Source organism: Ptychodera flava, chromosome 1 (genome assembly GCF_041260155.1).
Source record: "Ptychodera flava strain L36383 chromosome 1, AS_Pfla_20210202, whole genome shotgun sequence".
Taxonomy (NCBI): domain Eukaryota; kingdom Metazoa; phylum Hemichordata; class Enteropneusta; family Ptychoderidae; genus Ptychodera; species Ptychodera flava.
In genome coordinates, this window is record NC_091928.1 from 57,695,987 (window position 1) to 57,713,836 (window position 17,850).

At 35.3% G+C, this 17,850-nt stretch overlaps 1 protein-coding gene across 1 annotated transcript; it reads right to left on the bottom strand.

The window, feature by feature from the left end:
• Positions 1-254: 254 nt before the first annotated feature.
• Positions 255-17,431, bottom strand: LOC139145885 (hyalin-like). The gene is made up of 20 exons (XM_070717325.1): positions 17,286-17,431; positions 16,271-16,401; positions 15,340-15,561; positions 14,506-14,634; positions 13,483-13,704; positions 12,552-12,773; positions 12,067-12,072; positions 11,577-11,759; positions 10,651-10,884; positions 9,549-9,770; positions 8,638-8,859; positions 7,891-7,949; positions 6,714-6,867; positions 5,799-6,020; positions 4,886-5,107; positions 3,975-4,196; positions 3,044-3,265; positions 2,133-2,354; positions 1,201-1,422; positions 255-511 (listed from the first exon to the last, which is right to left on the bottom strand). Exons 1-20 carry the CDS (start codon positions 17,429-17,431, stop codon positions 255-257), a joined length of 3,741 nt encoding a protein of 1,246 aa, XP_070573426.1.
• Between the last annotated feature and the right edge of the window lie 419 nt (positions 17,432-17,850).

Sequence of the window (17,850 nt, forward strand, 5' to 3'; positions counted from 1 at the left end):
AAATATTTATATCTGTAAAATATCTCTAAAATTTGAATAAGAATTTCTAAAGGAAAGTAATTCAATCGGCCATCACAGGGGACCATCCCGACTTTCTCGTTTATATTTACGAGTCGTCAAGAAAAGTTTTATTTTCTTACCAATGGTAACTCCAAATGAACAATCGGCCTGATTTCCTTCTGCATCTACAAGACTCGTGTTAATAGTGATGAGCCACGCTTTCTAATGAGTTTCATTCCAGAATTACAGAAAAGCTACAAAATAACAGGTATAAAGTTAAGTTCCTTACCAATGGTAACTACAAATGAGCAGTTGACCTGATTTCCCGCTGCATCAGTCGCTATGCATATCACAGATGTTGAACCAACAGGGAAGGCAAACCCGGATGGTGGATTGCATTCAACTTTTGCATCCTCTGAGCTGGGAGTTTGGTATTTCACTGTCTGTTCACCATCACCATCAGTGTCATAATCAGTTATAGGGTCAGGGCATTCAATTTCTGGTGGTGTCTCTGTGAACGGTGATTTATTTAATACATACTGTGACATTCTGTACGTGTTACTTTAGTTAGTCTGTAACATTCACAACATTAATGCCAGAAACGTAACGTTATGATCCTATGTTATCCCTTATTCCATAAATAAATGTGGCACTTAGTTTATATTCAATGATAATCCTACGGGCAAAAAAATCATTAGAAAAAGCTAAGAAATAAGTAAAATAATACTTACTATCCACTGATGACGGATAAATGGAAAATAAACAAATAAATGTGATATTTAAAGTAGGAAATGATTTATCGTCAAGACGTGCGCTGAAAGTTCCGTTGTTTTGGACATTATCGTGTAAGATACAAGATATATAACTACTGGTTGGAAAGGTAACACTACAACTATCGAATTACAAGGATGTTACAAATATCAGTGGTTTCAAATTTGTCTCTTCGTTACTATCCTACACCATAACAAAATTAGTCGATATTGGATTTTATCTGCAGCTCATTCTTACGTTTAAAGTTCATACTATTTCAAAACAAAAGCACATTATTCCACTTTGATCCTTAAACCATGTAGAAAGTCTTAAATATTTGTTTACCATACAAGACTCATGTTACTAATGGTTAACAACCCTTTCTAAGGTGTTTCATTCGAGAATTATATAAAAGCTATAAAATAATAGGTATAAAGTTAAGTTCCTTACCAATGGTAACTACAAATGAGCAGTTGGCCTGATTTCCCGCTGCATCAGTCGCTATGCATATCACAGGTGTTGAACCAACAGGGAAGGCAAACCCAGATGGTGGATTGCATTCAACTTTTGCATCCTCTGAGCTGGGAGTTTGGTATTTCACTATCTGTTCACCATCACCATCAGTGTCACAATCAGTTATAGGGTCAGGACATTCAATTTCTGGTGGTGTCTCTGCGAACGGTGATTTATTTAATACATACTGTGACATTCTGTACGTGTTACTTTAGTTAGTCTGTAACATTCACAACATTAATGCCAGAAACGTTATGTGTTTTGATCTTTTGTTATCCCTTATTCCATCGATAAATGTGGCACTTTGTTTTTATTCAATGCTAATCCTACGGGCAAAAAAAAATCATTAGAAAAAGCTAAGAAATAAGTAAAATAATACTTACTATCCACTGATGACGGATAAATGGAAAATAATAAATAAATGTGATATTTAAAGTAGGAAATGATTTATCGTCAAGACGTGCGCTGAAAGTTCCGTTGTTTTGGACATTATCGTGTAAGATACAAGATATATAACTACTGGTTGGAAAGGTAACACTACAACTATCGAATTACAAGGATGTTACAAATATCAGTGGTTTCAAATTTCTGTAGAAAGCTGACAGTGTCTCTTCGTCACTATCCTACACCATAACAAAATTAGTCGATATTGGATTTTATCTGCAGCTCATTCTTACGTTTAAAGTTCATACTATTTCAAAACAAAAGCACATTATTCCACTTTGATCCTTAAATCATGTAGAAAGTCTTAAATATTTGTTTACCATACAAGACTCATGTTACTAGTGGTTAACAACCCTTTCTAAGGTGTTTCATTCGAGAATTATATAAAAGCTACAAAATAACAGGTATACAGTTAAGTTCCTTACCAATGGTAACTACAAATGAGCAGTTGGCCTGATTTCCCGCTGCATCAGTCGCTATGCATATCACAGGTGTTGAACCAACAGGGAAGGCAAACCCAGATGGTGGATTGCATTCAACTTTTGCATCCTCTGAGCTGGGAGTTTGGTATTTCACTATCTGTTCACCATCACCATCAGTGTCACAATCAGTTATAGGGTCAGGACATTCAATTTCTGGTGGTGTCTCTGCGAACGGTGATTTATTTAATACATACTGTGACATTCTGTACGCGTTACTTTAGTTAGTCTGTAACATTCACAACATTAATGCCAGAAACGTTATGTGTTTTGATCTTTTGTTATCCCTTATTCCATCGATAAATGTGGCACTTTGTTTTTATTCAATGATAATCCTACGGGCAAAAAAATCATTAGAAAAAGCTAAGAAATAAGTAAAATAATACTTACTATCCACTGATGACGGATAAATGGAAAATAAATAAATAAATGTGATATTTAAAGTAGGAAATGATTTATCGTCAAGACGTGCGCTGAAAGTTCCGTTGTTTTGGACATTATCGTGTAAGATACAAGATATGTAACTACTGGTTGAAAAGGTAACACTACAACTATCGAATTACAAGGATGTTACAAATATCAGTGGTTTCAAATTTGTCTCTTCCGTTACTATCCTACACCATAACAAAATTAGTCGATATTGGATTTTATCTGCAGCTCATTCTTACGTTTAAAGTTCAAACTATTTCAAAACAAAAGCACATTATTCCACTTTGATCCTTAAATCATGTAGAAAGTCTTAATATTTGTTTACCATACAAGACTCATGTTACTAGTGGTTAACAACCCTTTCTAAGGTGTTTCACTCGAGAATTATATAAAAGCTACAAAATAATAGGTATATGTTAGTTCCTTACCAATGGTAACTACAAATGAGCAGTTGGCCTGATTTCCTGCTGCATCAGTCGCTATGCATATCACAGGTGTTGAACCAACAGGGAAGGCAAACCCAGATGGTGGATTGCATTCAACTTTTGCATCCTCTGAGCTGGGAGTTTTGTATTTCACTATCTGTTCACCATCACCATCAGTGTCACAGTCAGTTATAGGGTCAGGACATTCAATTTCTGGTGGTGTCTCTGCGAACGGTGATTTATTTAATACATACTGTGACATTCTGTACGTGTTACTTTAGTTAGTCTGTAACATTCACAACATTAATGCCTGAAACGTTATGTGTTTTGATCTTTTGTTATCCCTTATTCCATCAATAAATGTGGCACTTTGTTTTTATTCAATGATAATCCTACGGGCAAAAAAATCATTAGAAAAAGCTAAGAAATAAGTAAAATAATACTTACTATCCACTGATGACGGATAAATGGAAAATAAATAAATAAATGTGATATTTAAAGTAGGAAATGATTTATCGTCAAGACGTGCGCTGAAAGTTCCGTTGTTTTGGACATTATCGTGTAAGATACAAGATATGTAACTACTGGTTGAAAAGGTAACACTGCAAATATCGAATTACAAGGATGTTACAAATATCAGTGGTTTCAAATTTCTGTAGAAAGCTGACAGTGTCTCTTCGTCACTATCCTACACCATAACAAAATTAGTCGATATTGGATTTTATCTGCAGCTCATTCTTACGTTTAAAGTTCATACTATTTCAAAACAAAAGCACATTATTCCACTTTGATCCTTAAATCATGTAGAAAGTCTTAAATATTTGTTTACCATACAAGACTCATGTTACTAGTGGTTAACAACCCTTTCTAAGGTGTTTCATTCGAGAATTATATAAAAGCTACAAAATAACAGGTATACAGTTAAGTTCCTTACCAATGGTAACTACAAATGAGCAGTTGGCCTGATTTCCTGCTGCATCAGTCGCTATGCATATCACAGGTGTTGAACCAACAGGGAAGGCAAACCCAGATGGTGGATTGCATTCAACTTTTGCATCCTCTGAGCTGGGAGTTTGGTATTTCACTATCTGTTCACCATCACCATCAGTGTCACAATCAGTTATAGGGTCAGGACATTCAATTTCTGGTGGTGTCTCTGCGAACGGTGATTTATTTAATACATACTGTGACATTCTGTACGTGTTACTTTAGTTAGTCTGTAACATTCACAACATTAATGCCAGAAACGTTATGTGTTTTGATCTTTTGTTACCCTTATTCCATCGATAAATGTGGCACTTTGTTTTTATTCAATGATAATCCTACGGGCAAAAAAAATCATTAGAAAAAGCTAAGAAATAAGTAAAATAATACTTACTATCCACTGATGACGGATAAATGGAAAATAAATAAATAAATGTGATATTTAAAGTAGGAAATGATTTATCGTCAAGACGTGCGCTGAAAGTTCCGTTGTTTTGGACATTATCGTGTAAGATACAAGATATGTAACTACTGGTTGAAAAGGTAACACTACAACTATCGAATTACAAGGATGTTACAAATTCAGTGGTTTCAAATTTGTCTCTCCGTTACTATCCTACACCATAACAAAATTAGTCGATATTGGATTTTATCTGCAGCTCATTCTTACGTTTAAAGTTCAAACTATTTCAAAACAAAAGCACATTATTCCACTTTGATCCTTAAATCATGTAGAAAGTCTTAAATATTTGTTACCATACAAGACTCATGTTACTAGTGGTTAACAACCCTTTCTAAGGTGTTTCACTCGAGAATTATATAAAAGCTACAAAATAATAGCTATCATGTTAAGTTCCTTACCAATGGTAACTACAAATGAGCAGTTGGCCTGATTTCCTGCTGCATCAGTCGCTATGCATATCACAGGTGTTGAACCAACAGGGAAGGCAAACCCAGATGGTGGATTGCATTCAACTTTTGCATCCTCTGAGCTGGGAGTTTTGTATTTCACTATCTGTTCACCATCACCATCAGTGTCACAATCAGTTATAGGGTCAGGACATTCAATTTCTGGTGGTGTCTCTGCGAACGGTGATTTATTTAATACATACTGTGACATTCTGTACGTGTTACTTTTGTTAGTCTGTAACATTCACAACATTAATGCCAGAAACGTTATGTGTTTTGATCTTTTGTTATCCCTTATTCCATCGATAAATGTGGCACTTTGTTTTTATTCAATGATAATCCTACGGGCAAAAAAAATCATTAGAAAAAGCTAAGAAATAAGTAAAATAATACTTACTATCCACTGATGACGGATAAATGGAAAATAAATAAATAAATGTGATATTTAAAGTAGGAAATGATTTATCGTCAAGACGTGGGCTGAAAGTTCCGTCGTTTTGGACATTATCGTGTAAGATACAAGATATATAACTACTGGTTGGAAAGGTAACACTACAACTATCGAATTACAAGGATGTTACAATATCAGTGGTTTCAAATTTGTCTCTTCGTTACTATCCTACACCATAACAAAATTAGTCGATATTGGATTTTATCTGCCGCTCATTCTAACGTTTAAAGTTCATACTATTTCAAAACCAAAGCACATTATTCCACTTTGATCCTTAAATCATGTAGAAAGTCTTAAATATTTGTTTACCATACAAGACTCATGTTACTAGTGGTTAACAACCCTTTCTAAGGTGTTTCATTCGAGAATTATATAAAAGCTACAAAATAACAGGTATACATTTAAGTTCCTTACCAATGGTAACTACAAATGAGCAGTTGACCTGATTTCCCGCTGCATCAGTCGCTATGCATATCACAGGTGTTGAACCAACAGGGAAGGCAAACCCAGATGGTGGATTGCATTCAACTTTTGCATCCTCTGAGCTGGGAGTTTGGTATTTCACTATCTGTTCACCATCACCATCAGTGTCACAATCAGTTATAGGGTCAGGACATTCAATTTCTGGTGGTGTCTCTGCGAACGGTGATTTATTTAATACATACTGTGACATTCTGTACGTGTTACTTTAGTTAGTCTGTAACATTCACAACATTAATGCCAGAAACGTTATGTGTTTTGATCTTTTGTTATCCCTTATTCCATCAATAAATGTGGCACTTTGTTTTTATTCAATGCTAATCCTACGGGCAAAAAAAATCATTAGAAAAAGCTAAGAAATAAGTAAAATAATACTTACTATCCACTGATGACGGATAAATGGAAAATAAACAAATAAATGTGATATTTAAAGTAGGAAATGATTTATCGTCAAGACGTGCGCTGAAAGTTCCGTTGTTTTGGACATTATCGTGTAAGATACAAGATATATAACTACTGGTTGAAAAGGTAATACTACAACTATCGAATTACAAGGATGTTACAAATATCAGTGGTTTCAAATTTGTCTCCTCCGTTACTATCCTACACCATAACAAAATTAGTCGATATTGGATTTTATCTGCAGCTCATTCTTACGTTTAAAGTTCAAACTATTTCAAAACAAAAGCACATTATTCCACTTTGATCCTTAAACCATGTAGAAAGTCTTAAATATTTGTTTACCATACAAGACTCATGTTACTAGTGGTTAACAACCCTTTCTAAGGTGTTTCACTCGAGAATTATATAAAAGCTACAAAATAATAGCTATCATGTTAAGTTCCTTACCAATGGTAACTACAAATGAGCAGTTGGCCTGATTTCCTGCTGCATCAGTCGCTATGCATATCACAGGTGTTGAACCAACAGGGAAGGCAAACCCAGATGGTGGATTGCATTCAACTTTTGCATCCTCTGAGCTGGGAGTTTTGTATTTCACTATCTGTTCACCATCACCATCAGTGTCACAATCAGTTATAGGTCAGGACATTCAATTTCTGGTGGTGTCTCTGTGAACGGTGATTTATTTAATACATACTGTGACATTCTGTACGTGTTACTTTAGTTACTCTGTAACATTCACAACATTAATGCCAGAAATGTAATGTGTTTTGATCTAATGTTATCCCTTATTCCATCGATAAATATGGCACTTTGTTTATATTCAATGCTAATCCTACGGGCAAAAAAACATAGGAAAAAGGTAAGAAATAAGTAAAATAATACTTACTATCCACTGATGACGGATAAATGGAAAATAAACAAATAAATGTGATATTTAAAGTAGGAAATGATTTATCGTCAAGACGTGCGCTGAAAGTTCCGTCGTTTTGGACATTATCGTGTAAGATACAAGATATATAACTACTGGTTGGAAAGGTAACACTACAACTATCGAATTACAAGGATGTTACAAATATCAGTGGTTTCAAATCTCTGTTGAAAGCTGACAGTGTCTCACTGTCACTATCCTACACCATAACAAAATTAGTCGATATTGGATTTTATCTGCTGCTCATTGGTACTATTTGAAAACCAAAGAACATTATTACACTTTGATCCTTTAATCATAGGGAACGTTTTAAATATGTGTTTAACATACAAGACTCATGTTAATAGTGATGAGCCACCATTAACCACCAGAACATTATTACACTTTGATCCTTTAATCATGGGAATGATTTAAATATGTGTTTAACATACAAGACTCATGTTAATAGTGATGAGCCACCCTTTCTAAGGCGTTTCATTCCAGAATTACAGAAAAGCTACAAAATAACAGGTATAAAGTTAAGTTCCTTACCAATGGTAACTACAAATGAGCAGTTGGCCTGATTTCCTGCTGCATCAGTCGCTATGCATATCACAGGTGTTGAACCAACAGGGAAGGCAAACCCAGATGGTGGATTGCATTCAACTGTTGCATCCTCTGAGCTGGGAGTTTTGTATTTCACTATCTGTTCACCATCACCATCAGTGTCACAGTCATTATAGGGTCAGGACATTCAATTTCTGGTGGTGTCTCTGCGAACGGTGATTTATTTAATACATACTGTGACATTCTGTACGCGTTACTTTTGTTACTCTTCAACATTCTCAACATTAATGCCAGAAATGTAATGTGTTTTGATCTAATGTTTATCCCTTATTCCATCAATAAATGTGGCACTTTGTTTATATTCAATGCTAATCCTACGGGCAAAAAAAACATAGGAAAAAGGTAAGAAATAAGTAAAATAATACTTACTATCCACTGATGACGGATAAATGGAAAATAAATAAATAAATGTGATATTTAAAGTAGGAAATGATTTATGTCAAGACGTGCGCTGAAAGTTCCGTCGTTTTGGACATTATCGTGTAAGATACAAGATATATAACTACTGGTTGAAAGGTAACACTACAACTATCGATTACAAGGATGTTACAAATATCAGTGGTTTCAAATTCTGTGAAAGCTACAGTGTCTCACGTCACTATCCTACACCATAACAAAATTAGTCGATATTGGATTTTATCTGCTGCTCATTGGTACTATTTGAAAACCAAAGAATATTATTACACTTTGATCCTTTAATCATAGGGAACGTTTTAAATATGTGTTTAACATACAAGACTCATGTTAATAGTGATGAGCCACCATTTCTAAGGAGTTTCATTCCAGAATTACAGAAAAGCTACAAAATAACAGGTATAAAGTTAAGTTCCTTACCAATGGTAACTACAAATGAGCAGTTGGCCTGATTTCCTGCTGCATCAGTCGCTATGCATATCACAGGTGTTGAACCAACAGGGAAGGCAAACCCAGATGGTGGATTGCATTCAACTTTTGCATCCTCTGAGCTGGGAGTTTGGTATTTCACTATCTGTTCACCATCACCATCAGTGTCACAATCAGTTATAGGGTCAGGACATTCAATTTCTGGTGGTGTCTCTGCGAACGGTGATTTATTTAATACATACTGTGACATTCTGTACGTGTTACTTTAGTTAGTCTGTAACATTCACAACATTAATGCCAGAAACGTAACGTTATGATCTTATGTTATCCCTTATTCCATCAATAAATATGGCACTTTGTTTTATTCAATGCTAATCCTACGGGCAAAAAAAACCATAAAATGGTAAGAAATAAGTAAGATAATACTTACTATCCACTGATGACGGATAAATGGAAAATAAACAAATAAATGTGATATTTAAAGTAGGAAATGATTTATCGTCAAGACGTGCGCTGAAAGTTCCGTCGTTTTGGACATTATCGTGTAAGATACAAGATATATAACTACTGGTTGGAAAGGTAACACTACAAATATCGAATTACAAGGATGTTACAAATATCAGTGGTTTCAAATCTCTGTTGAAAGCTGACAGTGTCTCACTGTCACTATCCTACACCATAACAAAATTAGTCGATATTGGATTTTATCTGCTGTTCATTCGTACTATTTCAAAACCAAAGAACATTATTACACTTTGATCCTTTATTCATGGAGAATGTTTTAAATATGTTTTTAACATACAAGACTCATGTTAATAGTGATAAGCCACCCTTTTTAAGGCGTTTCATTCCAGAATTACAGAAAAGCTACAAAATAACAGGTATACAGTTAAGTTCCTTACCAATGGTAACTACAAATGAGCAGTTGGCCTGATTTCCTGCTGCATCAGTTGCTATGCATATCACAGGTGTTGTACCAACAGGGAAGGCAAATCCAGATGGTGGATTGCATTCAACTGTTGCATCCTCTGAGCTGGGAGTTTGGTATTTCACTATCTGTTCACCATCACCATCAGTGTCACAATCAGTTATAGGGTCAGGACATTCAATTTCTGGTGGTGTCTCTGTGAAAGGTGATATTAAGAAGCCATGAAGTGACTTTCTCACAAATATGTTCAGTTTAAGGTATCATCATTTGATCACATGTTTGATCCTTTATACTCTGTGTCTTCAGCAGTTTCGTCATTTCCTATAACCGGTTGAGTGTCTTGAAATGGTTCTAATAAAGAGGTACTGTCAAACAACTTTTCAGCCATCACCCTTCAAGTGAATTTAGCGAAACCTTTTTATTTGATAAATTAAGATTTCTTTAATTAAATCCTTTCTATACATTTACTCCAGACATTTGTTGAGCAAAATCAACGGGCTGATTACACTGACTGTCTAAATCGTCGTTAGGCACTCAGCCAATTTCAATTTTTTTTCCAAAACATTATTTTCAATTCGCCTTTATATTTACAGTAATCATATATCTTGCCCCGTATTTGTACAACTACTCTTACGTGAACTACATGCCTTCCTCTCATCAAGATGTCTTACTAAAATTTATTAAAATGTGTTTACTTACGATCACATTCTTCTGCAGGCATCAAATGTAGAAAATAAGATGATAAAAATAAAATCATTTTGTATGTCTACTTTGCAAAGACTGTACACAGCAATGGATAAACAATGGCGGGTACACATTAACGGAAACAAGACGGGGTCTACTGACCTCAACATTCCATTGACATTAATTCTATTTGGTAGCGAGTCAGATGAAAAGCGATATTGTGACTTATAGTGTTTGTGATTGCACATCTGCATATGTTGACTAACGACTAGTGCTATCTTCGAGCTCGTCTTAACACGACATAACCACCAGACACTCCGAATAAGTGTAAACGAATGCACAATAAATGCTTGCGAATTTATGCAAATAAAAGGCCAACGGTGTATACCTACCAACGGTGACTTCCAGCGAACAGTTTGCTTTATTACCAGCTCCATCAGTGGCAGTACACGTGACAGGTGTCGTGCCTACAATGAAGTAGTCGCCTCGAGCAGGTACACACTCATAATCTACAACACCTGAATCGTCACTAACAGTGGGTACGGCGTACCAAACTCGTCTTGATCCCATACACTCTGTGTCATTAACCGTTTTGTCCCTTCCACAATTGATAACCGGCGGAGTGTCTGTAGATGATTCCAATAAAGAGGTAGAGTAAAATATTTCCTCTTTTAAGTCTTTTCTATGAGAATTAGCTAAGCCTTTTTACTCGACAAAACTTAAAACTTTTCTATACATTTACTCTTGGAAATCGTTTTAGCAAAATCACACGGCTGGTTACAGTGACTATTTAAAGGCGTCGTAAAACACAAAGCTTATTTTAAACAAGTTACAATTTAATTCAAAAACTATTTTCGATTCTCCTTAATATTTATAGTATTCGTATGCTTTCCCTGATATCGATGACTTCTTCTCATCAAGTTATTACAAGAAAATAGAATGATTAATGGGTTCACTTACCATCACATTCTTCTGCGGGCATCAAATGTAGAAAATTGGAGAAACGATTAAAATAACTTTGTAAATCTACTTTGCAAAGTGTATACACAATAATGGATACACAGTAACAGGAACAAAATGAGCTCTATCTACCGCAACATTCCAGTAACATGCATAACACTGGGTAGCGAGTCAGATAAAAAGCGTTATTGTGACGTATAATACTAGCATTTGCACTTCTACATATGTTGGCTCACACCCAGTGTTATCTTTATGCCTGTCTTCACACGAAATAACCAGAAATCTTAATAAGTGTAAACGAATGCACAATAAATGCTTGCGAATTTATGCAAATAAAAGGCCAACGGTGTATACCTACCAACGGTGACTTCCAGCGAACAGTTTGCTTTATTACCAGCTCCATCAGTGGCAGTACACGTGACAGTTGTCGTGCCTACAATGAAGTAGTCGCCTCGGGCAGGTACACACTCATAATCTACAACACCTGAATCGTCACTAACAGTGGGTACGGCGTACCAAACTCGTCTTGATCCGGTACACTCTGTGTCGTTAACCGTTTTGTCCCTTCCACAATTGATGGTGGGAGGTGTCCCTATAAAAATCAGACGGTAAAGAGAGAGAGAGAGAGAGAGAGAGAGAGAGAGAGAGAGAGAGAGAGAGAGAGAGAGAGAGAGAGAGAGAGAGAGAGAGAGAGAGAAATGTTCAGTGTAGATAAACACGGTTAAATTGAAAGAAATTGCATACGGGGAAAATAATAATGAGTTTCACAGCAATGAACTAAAGCGTTATAGTATTAAATAACAATACAGTTGTTCGAACTAGACAGATAAAGTGTCTTCTTCACTTACCATCCTCTGGTGAGAAAGCAACGAGAGGATAAAAAAAGAACAATTAACACTGAAAACACTAGTAACATATCATAAAATAAGTACGGTGAATGTTAAGTAGGATATTTCAGCCGTTAAACGTTTGCTTTTCAAAAACATTTCTGACTTCTCGATGTAAAACCAAATATTTTTAAAGGTTTCGGGTATTTTGGATGTCACTTTTACTTTTGATATTACTTATTCGTCTACCGGACAGCGCACTTTATTTACCTATTATAGTATTAAATAAACAATTGGCCACATTGCCAGCTGGTTTTGTTGATGTGCATCGCACAGTTCTTTAATGTGGAAAAACTTACTATTACTAATATTTTAAAAGTTGTTTGTTCCACTCCAAAATTGTCAGTGATACTATTAGTTTAGCAATAGTGATCAGACCTTAGCGCTACTAAACTTTGATCGATATCTAATGAACAGACAAAGATACAGAAAGGTACGTTTCTTACCAATAGTAACTACAAATGAGCAGTTGGCCTGATTTCCTGCTGCATCAGTCGCTATGCATATCACAGGTGTTGAACCAACAGGGAAGGCAAACCCAGATGGTGGATTGCATTCAACTGTTGCATCCTCTAAGCTGGGAGTTTTGTATTTCACTATATGTTCACCGTCACCATCAGTGTCATAATCAGTGATGGGGTCAGGACATTCAATTTCTGGTGGTGTCTCTGCGAATGATGACATTAATAAAACTTATTTTGTTGTAAAGGATGACATTTGCTTAAAGTGTCGTAAAGAGACTATTCCTTGCGTGTATATCACTCAAAGTGTGTACTAAATTGCAATAACAATATAATGAATTTTAAAACGTAATAAAAGAAAAGTGATCCGGTGCTACTGATATCACTTTAAAGACTGTCGCAATGGCAACATAAATCGGCCCAAATATGAAAGACAGCCTATCAGGATGGACATGACGTTTGATAAAGAAAGAACAAATACTCATACTTACTATCAACTGTTAAAAAAATATTATAGAGAAAAGAGAAAGAAAAGTAAAAATTTGATTTCCTATAATTATAGGGATACTGTTTGATTCCTTGTAAATCCAAGGAATGGTTTTTGATACACCTAACTCTGAGCCAACTGATCAGTTGGTTAGTTGTACGTGATTGTCATATTAACGGCTTCCAAACACACACCTATTGTAGTTTAACATACCCTCAAGAGTTGGTTAAGAGTTTAAATTTCTGATACTTTCCAATGAAAGGCATAAAATGCAGATTATTTCAAGTATTCTAAATGTTTAAATGTTAAGGATTGTGATATTTCTACCCGGTAAACATAAAGCAGTATACACCCTATTTCGAACGGTATTTGTTTCCATATTTACAGTAAGCTAAAACTCTGAGACGTTGATATAGGTAAGTTCCTTACCAATGGTAACTACAAATGAGCAGTTGACCTGATTTCCCGCTGCATCAGTCGCTATGCATATCACAGGTGTTGAACCAACAGGGAAAGCAAACCCAGATGGTGGATTGCATTCAACTGTTGCATCCTCTGAGCTTGGAGTTTGGTATTTCACTATATGTTCACCGTCACCATCAGTGTCATAATCAGTGATGGAGTCAGGACATTCAATTTCTGGTGGTGTCTCTGCGAATGATGACATTAATAAAACTTATTTTGTTGTAAAGGATGACATTTGATTAAAGTGTCGTAAAGAGACTATTCCTTGCGTGTATAGCACTTAAAGTGTGTACTAAAATGCAATAACAATATAAAGAATTTTAAAACGTAATAAAAGAAAAGTGATCCGGTGCTACTGATATCTCTTTAAACACTGTCGCAATGGCAACATAAATAGGTCCAAATATTAACGACAGCCTATCAGGATGGACATGACGTTTGATAAAGAAAGAACAAATACTCATACTTACTATCAACTGTTAAAAAAAATATTATAGACAAAAGAGAAAGAAAAGTAAAATTTGATTTCCTGAAATTCTAGGATACTGTTTGATTCCTTGCAAATCCAAGGAATGGTTTTTGATACACCTAACTCTGAGCCAACTGATCAGTTGATTAGTTGTACATGATTGTCATAGTAATCGGCTTCAAAACATAATCTTTTATAGTTTAACATGCTCTCAAGAGGTGGTTAAGAGTTGTAATTTCTGATATTTTCGAATCAAAGGCATAAAATGCAGATTATTTCAAGTATTCTAAATGTCTGAATGTTGAGAATTGTGATATTTCTACTCGGTAAACATAAAGAAGTACACACCCTTCTTCGTACAGTATTTTTTGTCCATATTTACAGTAAGCTAAAACTCTGAGACGCTGATATAGGTAAGTTCCTTACCAATGGTAACTACAAATGAGCAGTTTGCCTGATTTCCCGCTGCATCAGTCGCTATGCATATCACAGGTGTTGAACCAACAGGGAAAGCAAACCCAGATGGTGATTGCATTCAACTGTTGCATCCTCTGAGCTGGGAGTTTGGTATTTCACTATATGTTCATCGTCACCATCAGTGTCATAATCAGTGATGGAGTCAGGACATTCAATTTCTGGTGGTGTCTCTGCGAATGATGACATTAATAAAACGTTTTTGTTGTAAAGGATGACATTTGATTAAAGTGTCGTAAAGAGACTATACCTTGCGTGTATATCACTCAAAGTGTGTACTAAAATACAATAACAATATAAAGAATTTTAAAACGTAATAAAAGAAAAGTGATCCGGTGCTACTGATATCACTTCAAACACTGTCGCAATGGCAACATAAATCGGCCCAAATATGAAAGACAGCCTATCAGGATGGACATGACGTTTGATTAAGAAAGAACAAATACTCATACTTACTATCAACTGTTAAAAAAAAATATTATAGAGAAAAGAGAAAGAAAGTAAAAATTTGATTTCCTGAAATTCTAGGGATACTGTTTGATTCCTTGCAAATCCAACGAATGGTTTTTGATACACCTAACTCTGAGCCAACTGATCAGTTGATTAGTTGTACATGATTGTCATAGTATCGGATTCAAACATACATCTTTTGCAGTTTAACATGCCCTCAAGAGCTGGTTAAGAGTTGTAATTTCTGATACTTTGAAATGAAGGCATAAAATGCAAATTATTTCAAGTATTCTAAATGTCTGAATGTTGAAAATTGTGATATTTCTACCGGTAAACATAAAGCAGTACAACCCTTCTTCGTACAGTATTTTTCTCCATATTTACAGTAAGCTAAAACTCTGAGACGCTGATATAGGTAAGTTCCTTACCAATGGTAACTACAAATGAGCAGTTTGCCTGATTTCCCGCTGCATCAGTCGCTATGCATATCACAGGTGTTGAACCAACAGGGAAAGCAAACCCAGATGGTGGATTGCATTCAACTGTTGCATCCTCTGAGCTGGGAGTTTGGTATTTCACTATATGTTCATCGTCACCATCAGTGTCATAATCAGTGATGGAGTCAGGACATTCAATTTCTGGTGGTGTCTCTGCGAATGATGACATTAATAAAACTTATTTTGTTGTAAAGGATGACATTTGATTAAAGTGTCGTAAAGAGACTATACCTTGCGTGTATATCACTCAAAGTGTGTACTAAAATACAATAACAGTATATAGAAATTTAAAACGTAATAAAAGAAAAGTGATCCGGTGCTACTGATATCACTTCAAGCACTGTCGCAATGGCAACATAAATCGGCCCAAATATGAAAGACAGCCTATCAGGATGGACATGACGTTTGATTAAGAAAGAACAAATACTCATACTTACTATCAACTGTTAAAAAAAATATTATAGAGAAAAGAGAAAGAAAAGTAAAAATTTGATTTCCTGAAATTCTGGGAATACTGTTTGATTCCTTGCAAATCCAAGGAATGGTTTTTGATACACCTAATTCTGAGCCAACTGATCAGTTGATTAGTTGTACATGATTGTCATAGTATCGGATTCCAAACATACATCTTTAGCAGTTTAACATGCCCTCAAGAGCTGGTTAAGAGTTGTAATTTCTGATACTTTGAAATGAAGGCATAAAATGCAAATTATTTCAAGTATTCTAAATGTCTGAATGTTGAGAATTGTGATATTTCTACCGGTAAACATAAAGCAGTACACACCCTTCTTCGTAACAGTATTTTTGTCCATATTTACAGTAAACTAAAACTCTGAGACGCTGATATAGGTAAGTTCCTTACCAATGGTAACTACAAATGAGCAGTTTGCCTGATTTCCCGCTGCATCAGTCGCTATGCATATCACAGGTGTTGAACCAACAGGGAAAGCAAACCCAGATGGTGGATTGCATTCAACTGTTGCATCCTCTGAGCTGGGAGTTTGGTATTTCACTATATGTTCATCGTCACCATCAGTGTCATAATCAGTGATGGGTCAGGACATTCAATTTCTGGTGGTGTCTCTGCGAATGATGACATTAATAAAGCTTATTTTGTTGTAAAGGATGAAATTTGATTAAAGTGTCATAAAGAGACTTTTCCTTGCGTGTATATCACTCAAAGTGTGTACTAAAATGCAATAACAATATAAAGAATTTTAAAACGTAATAAAAGAAAAGTGATCCGGTGCTACTGATATCACTTCAAACACTGTCGCAATGGCAACATAAATCGGCCCAAATATGAAGACAGCCTATCAGGATGGACATGACGTTTGATAAGAAAGAACAAATACTCATACTTACTATCAACTGTTAAAAAAAATATTATAGAGAAAGAGAAAAAAAAGTAAAAATTTGATTTCCTGAAATTCTAGGGATACTGTTTGATTCCTTGCAAATCCAAGGAATGGTTTTTGATACACCTAACTCTGAGCCAACTGATCAGTTGATTAGTTGTACATGATTGTCATAGTATCGGATTCCAAACATACATCTTTTGCAGTTTAACATGCCCTCAAGAGCGGTTAAGAGTTGTAATTTCTGATACTTTGAAATGAAGGCATAAAATGCAAATTATTTCAAGTATTCTAAATGTCTGAATGTTGAAATTGTGATATTTCTACCCGGTAAACATAAAGAAGTACACACCCTTCTTCGAACAGTATTTTTGTCCATATTTACAGTAAACTAAAACTCTGAGACGCTGATATAGGTAAGTTCCTTACCAATGGTAACTACAAATGAGCATTTGCCTGATTTCCCGCTGCATCAGTCGCTATGCATATCACAGGTGTTGAACAACAGGGAAAGCAAACCCAGATGGTGGATTGCATTCAACTGTTGCATCCTCTGAGCTGGGAGTTTGGTATTTCACTATATGTTCATCGTCACCATCAGTGTCATAATCAGTGATGGGGTCAGGACATTCAATTTCTGGTGGTGTCTCTGCGAATGATGACATTAATAAAGCTTATTTTGTTGTAAAGGATGAAATTTGATTAAAGTGTCGTAAAGAGACTTTTCCTTGCGTGTATATCACTCAAAGTGTGTACTAAAATGCAATAACAATATAAAGAATTTTGAAACGTAATAAAAGAAAAGTGATCCGGTGCTACTGATATCACTTCAAACACTGTCGCAATGGCAACATAATCGGCCCAAATATGAACGACAGCCTATCGGGATGGACATGACGTTTGATAAAAAGAACAAATACTCATACTTACTATCAACTGTTAATAAAAATATTATAGAGAAAAGAGAAAGAAAAGTAAAAATTTGATTTCCTGAAATTCTAGGATACTGATTGATTCCTTGTAAATCCAAGGAAGGGTTTGAGACAATTAACTCTGAGCCAATTGATCAGTTGATTAGTTGTAC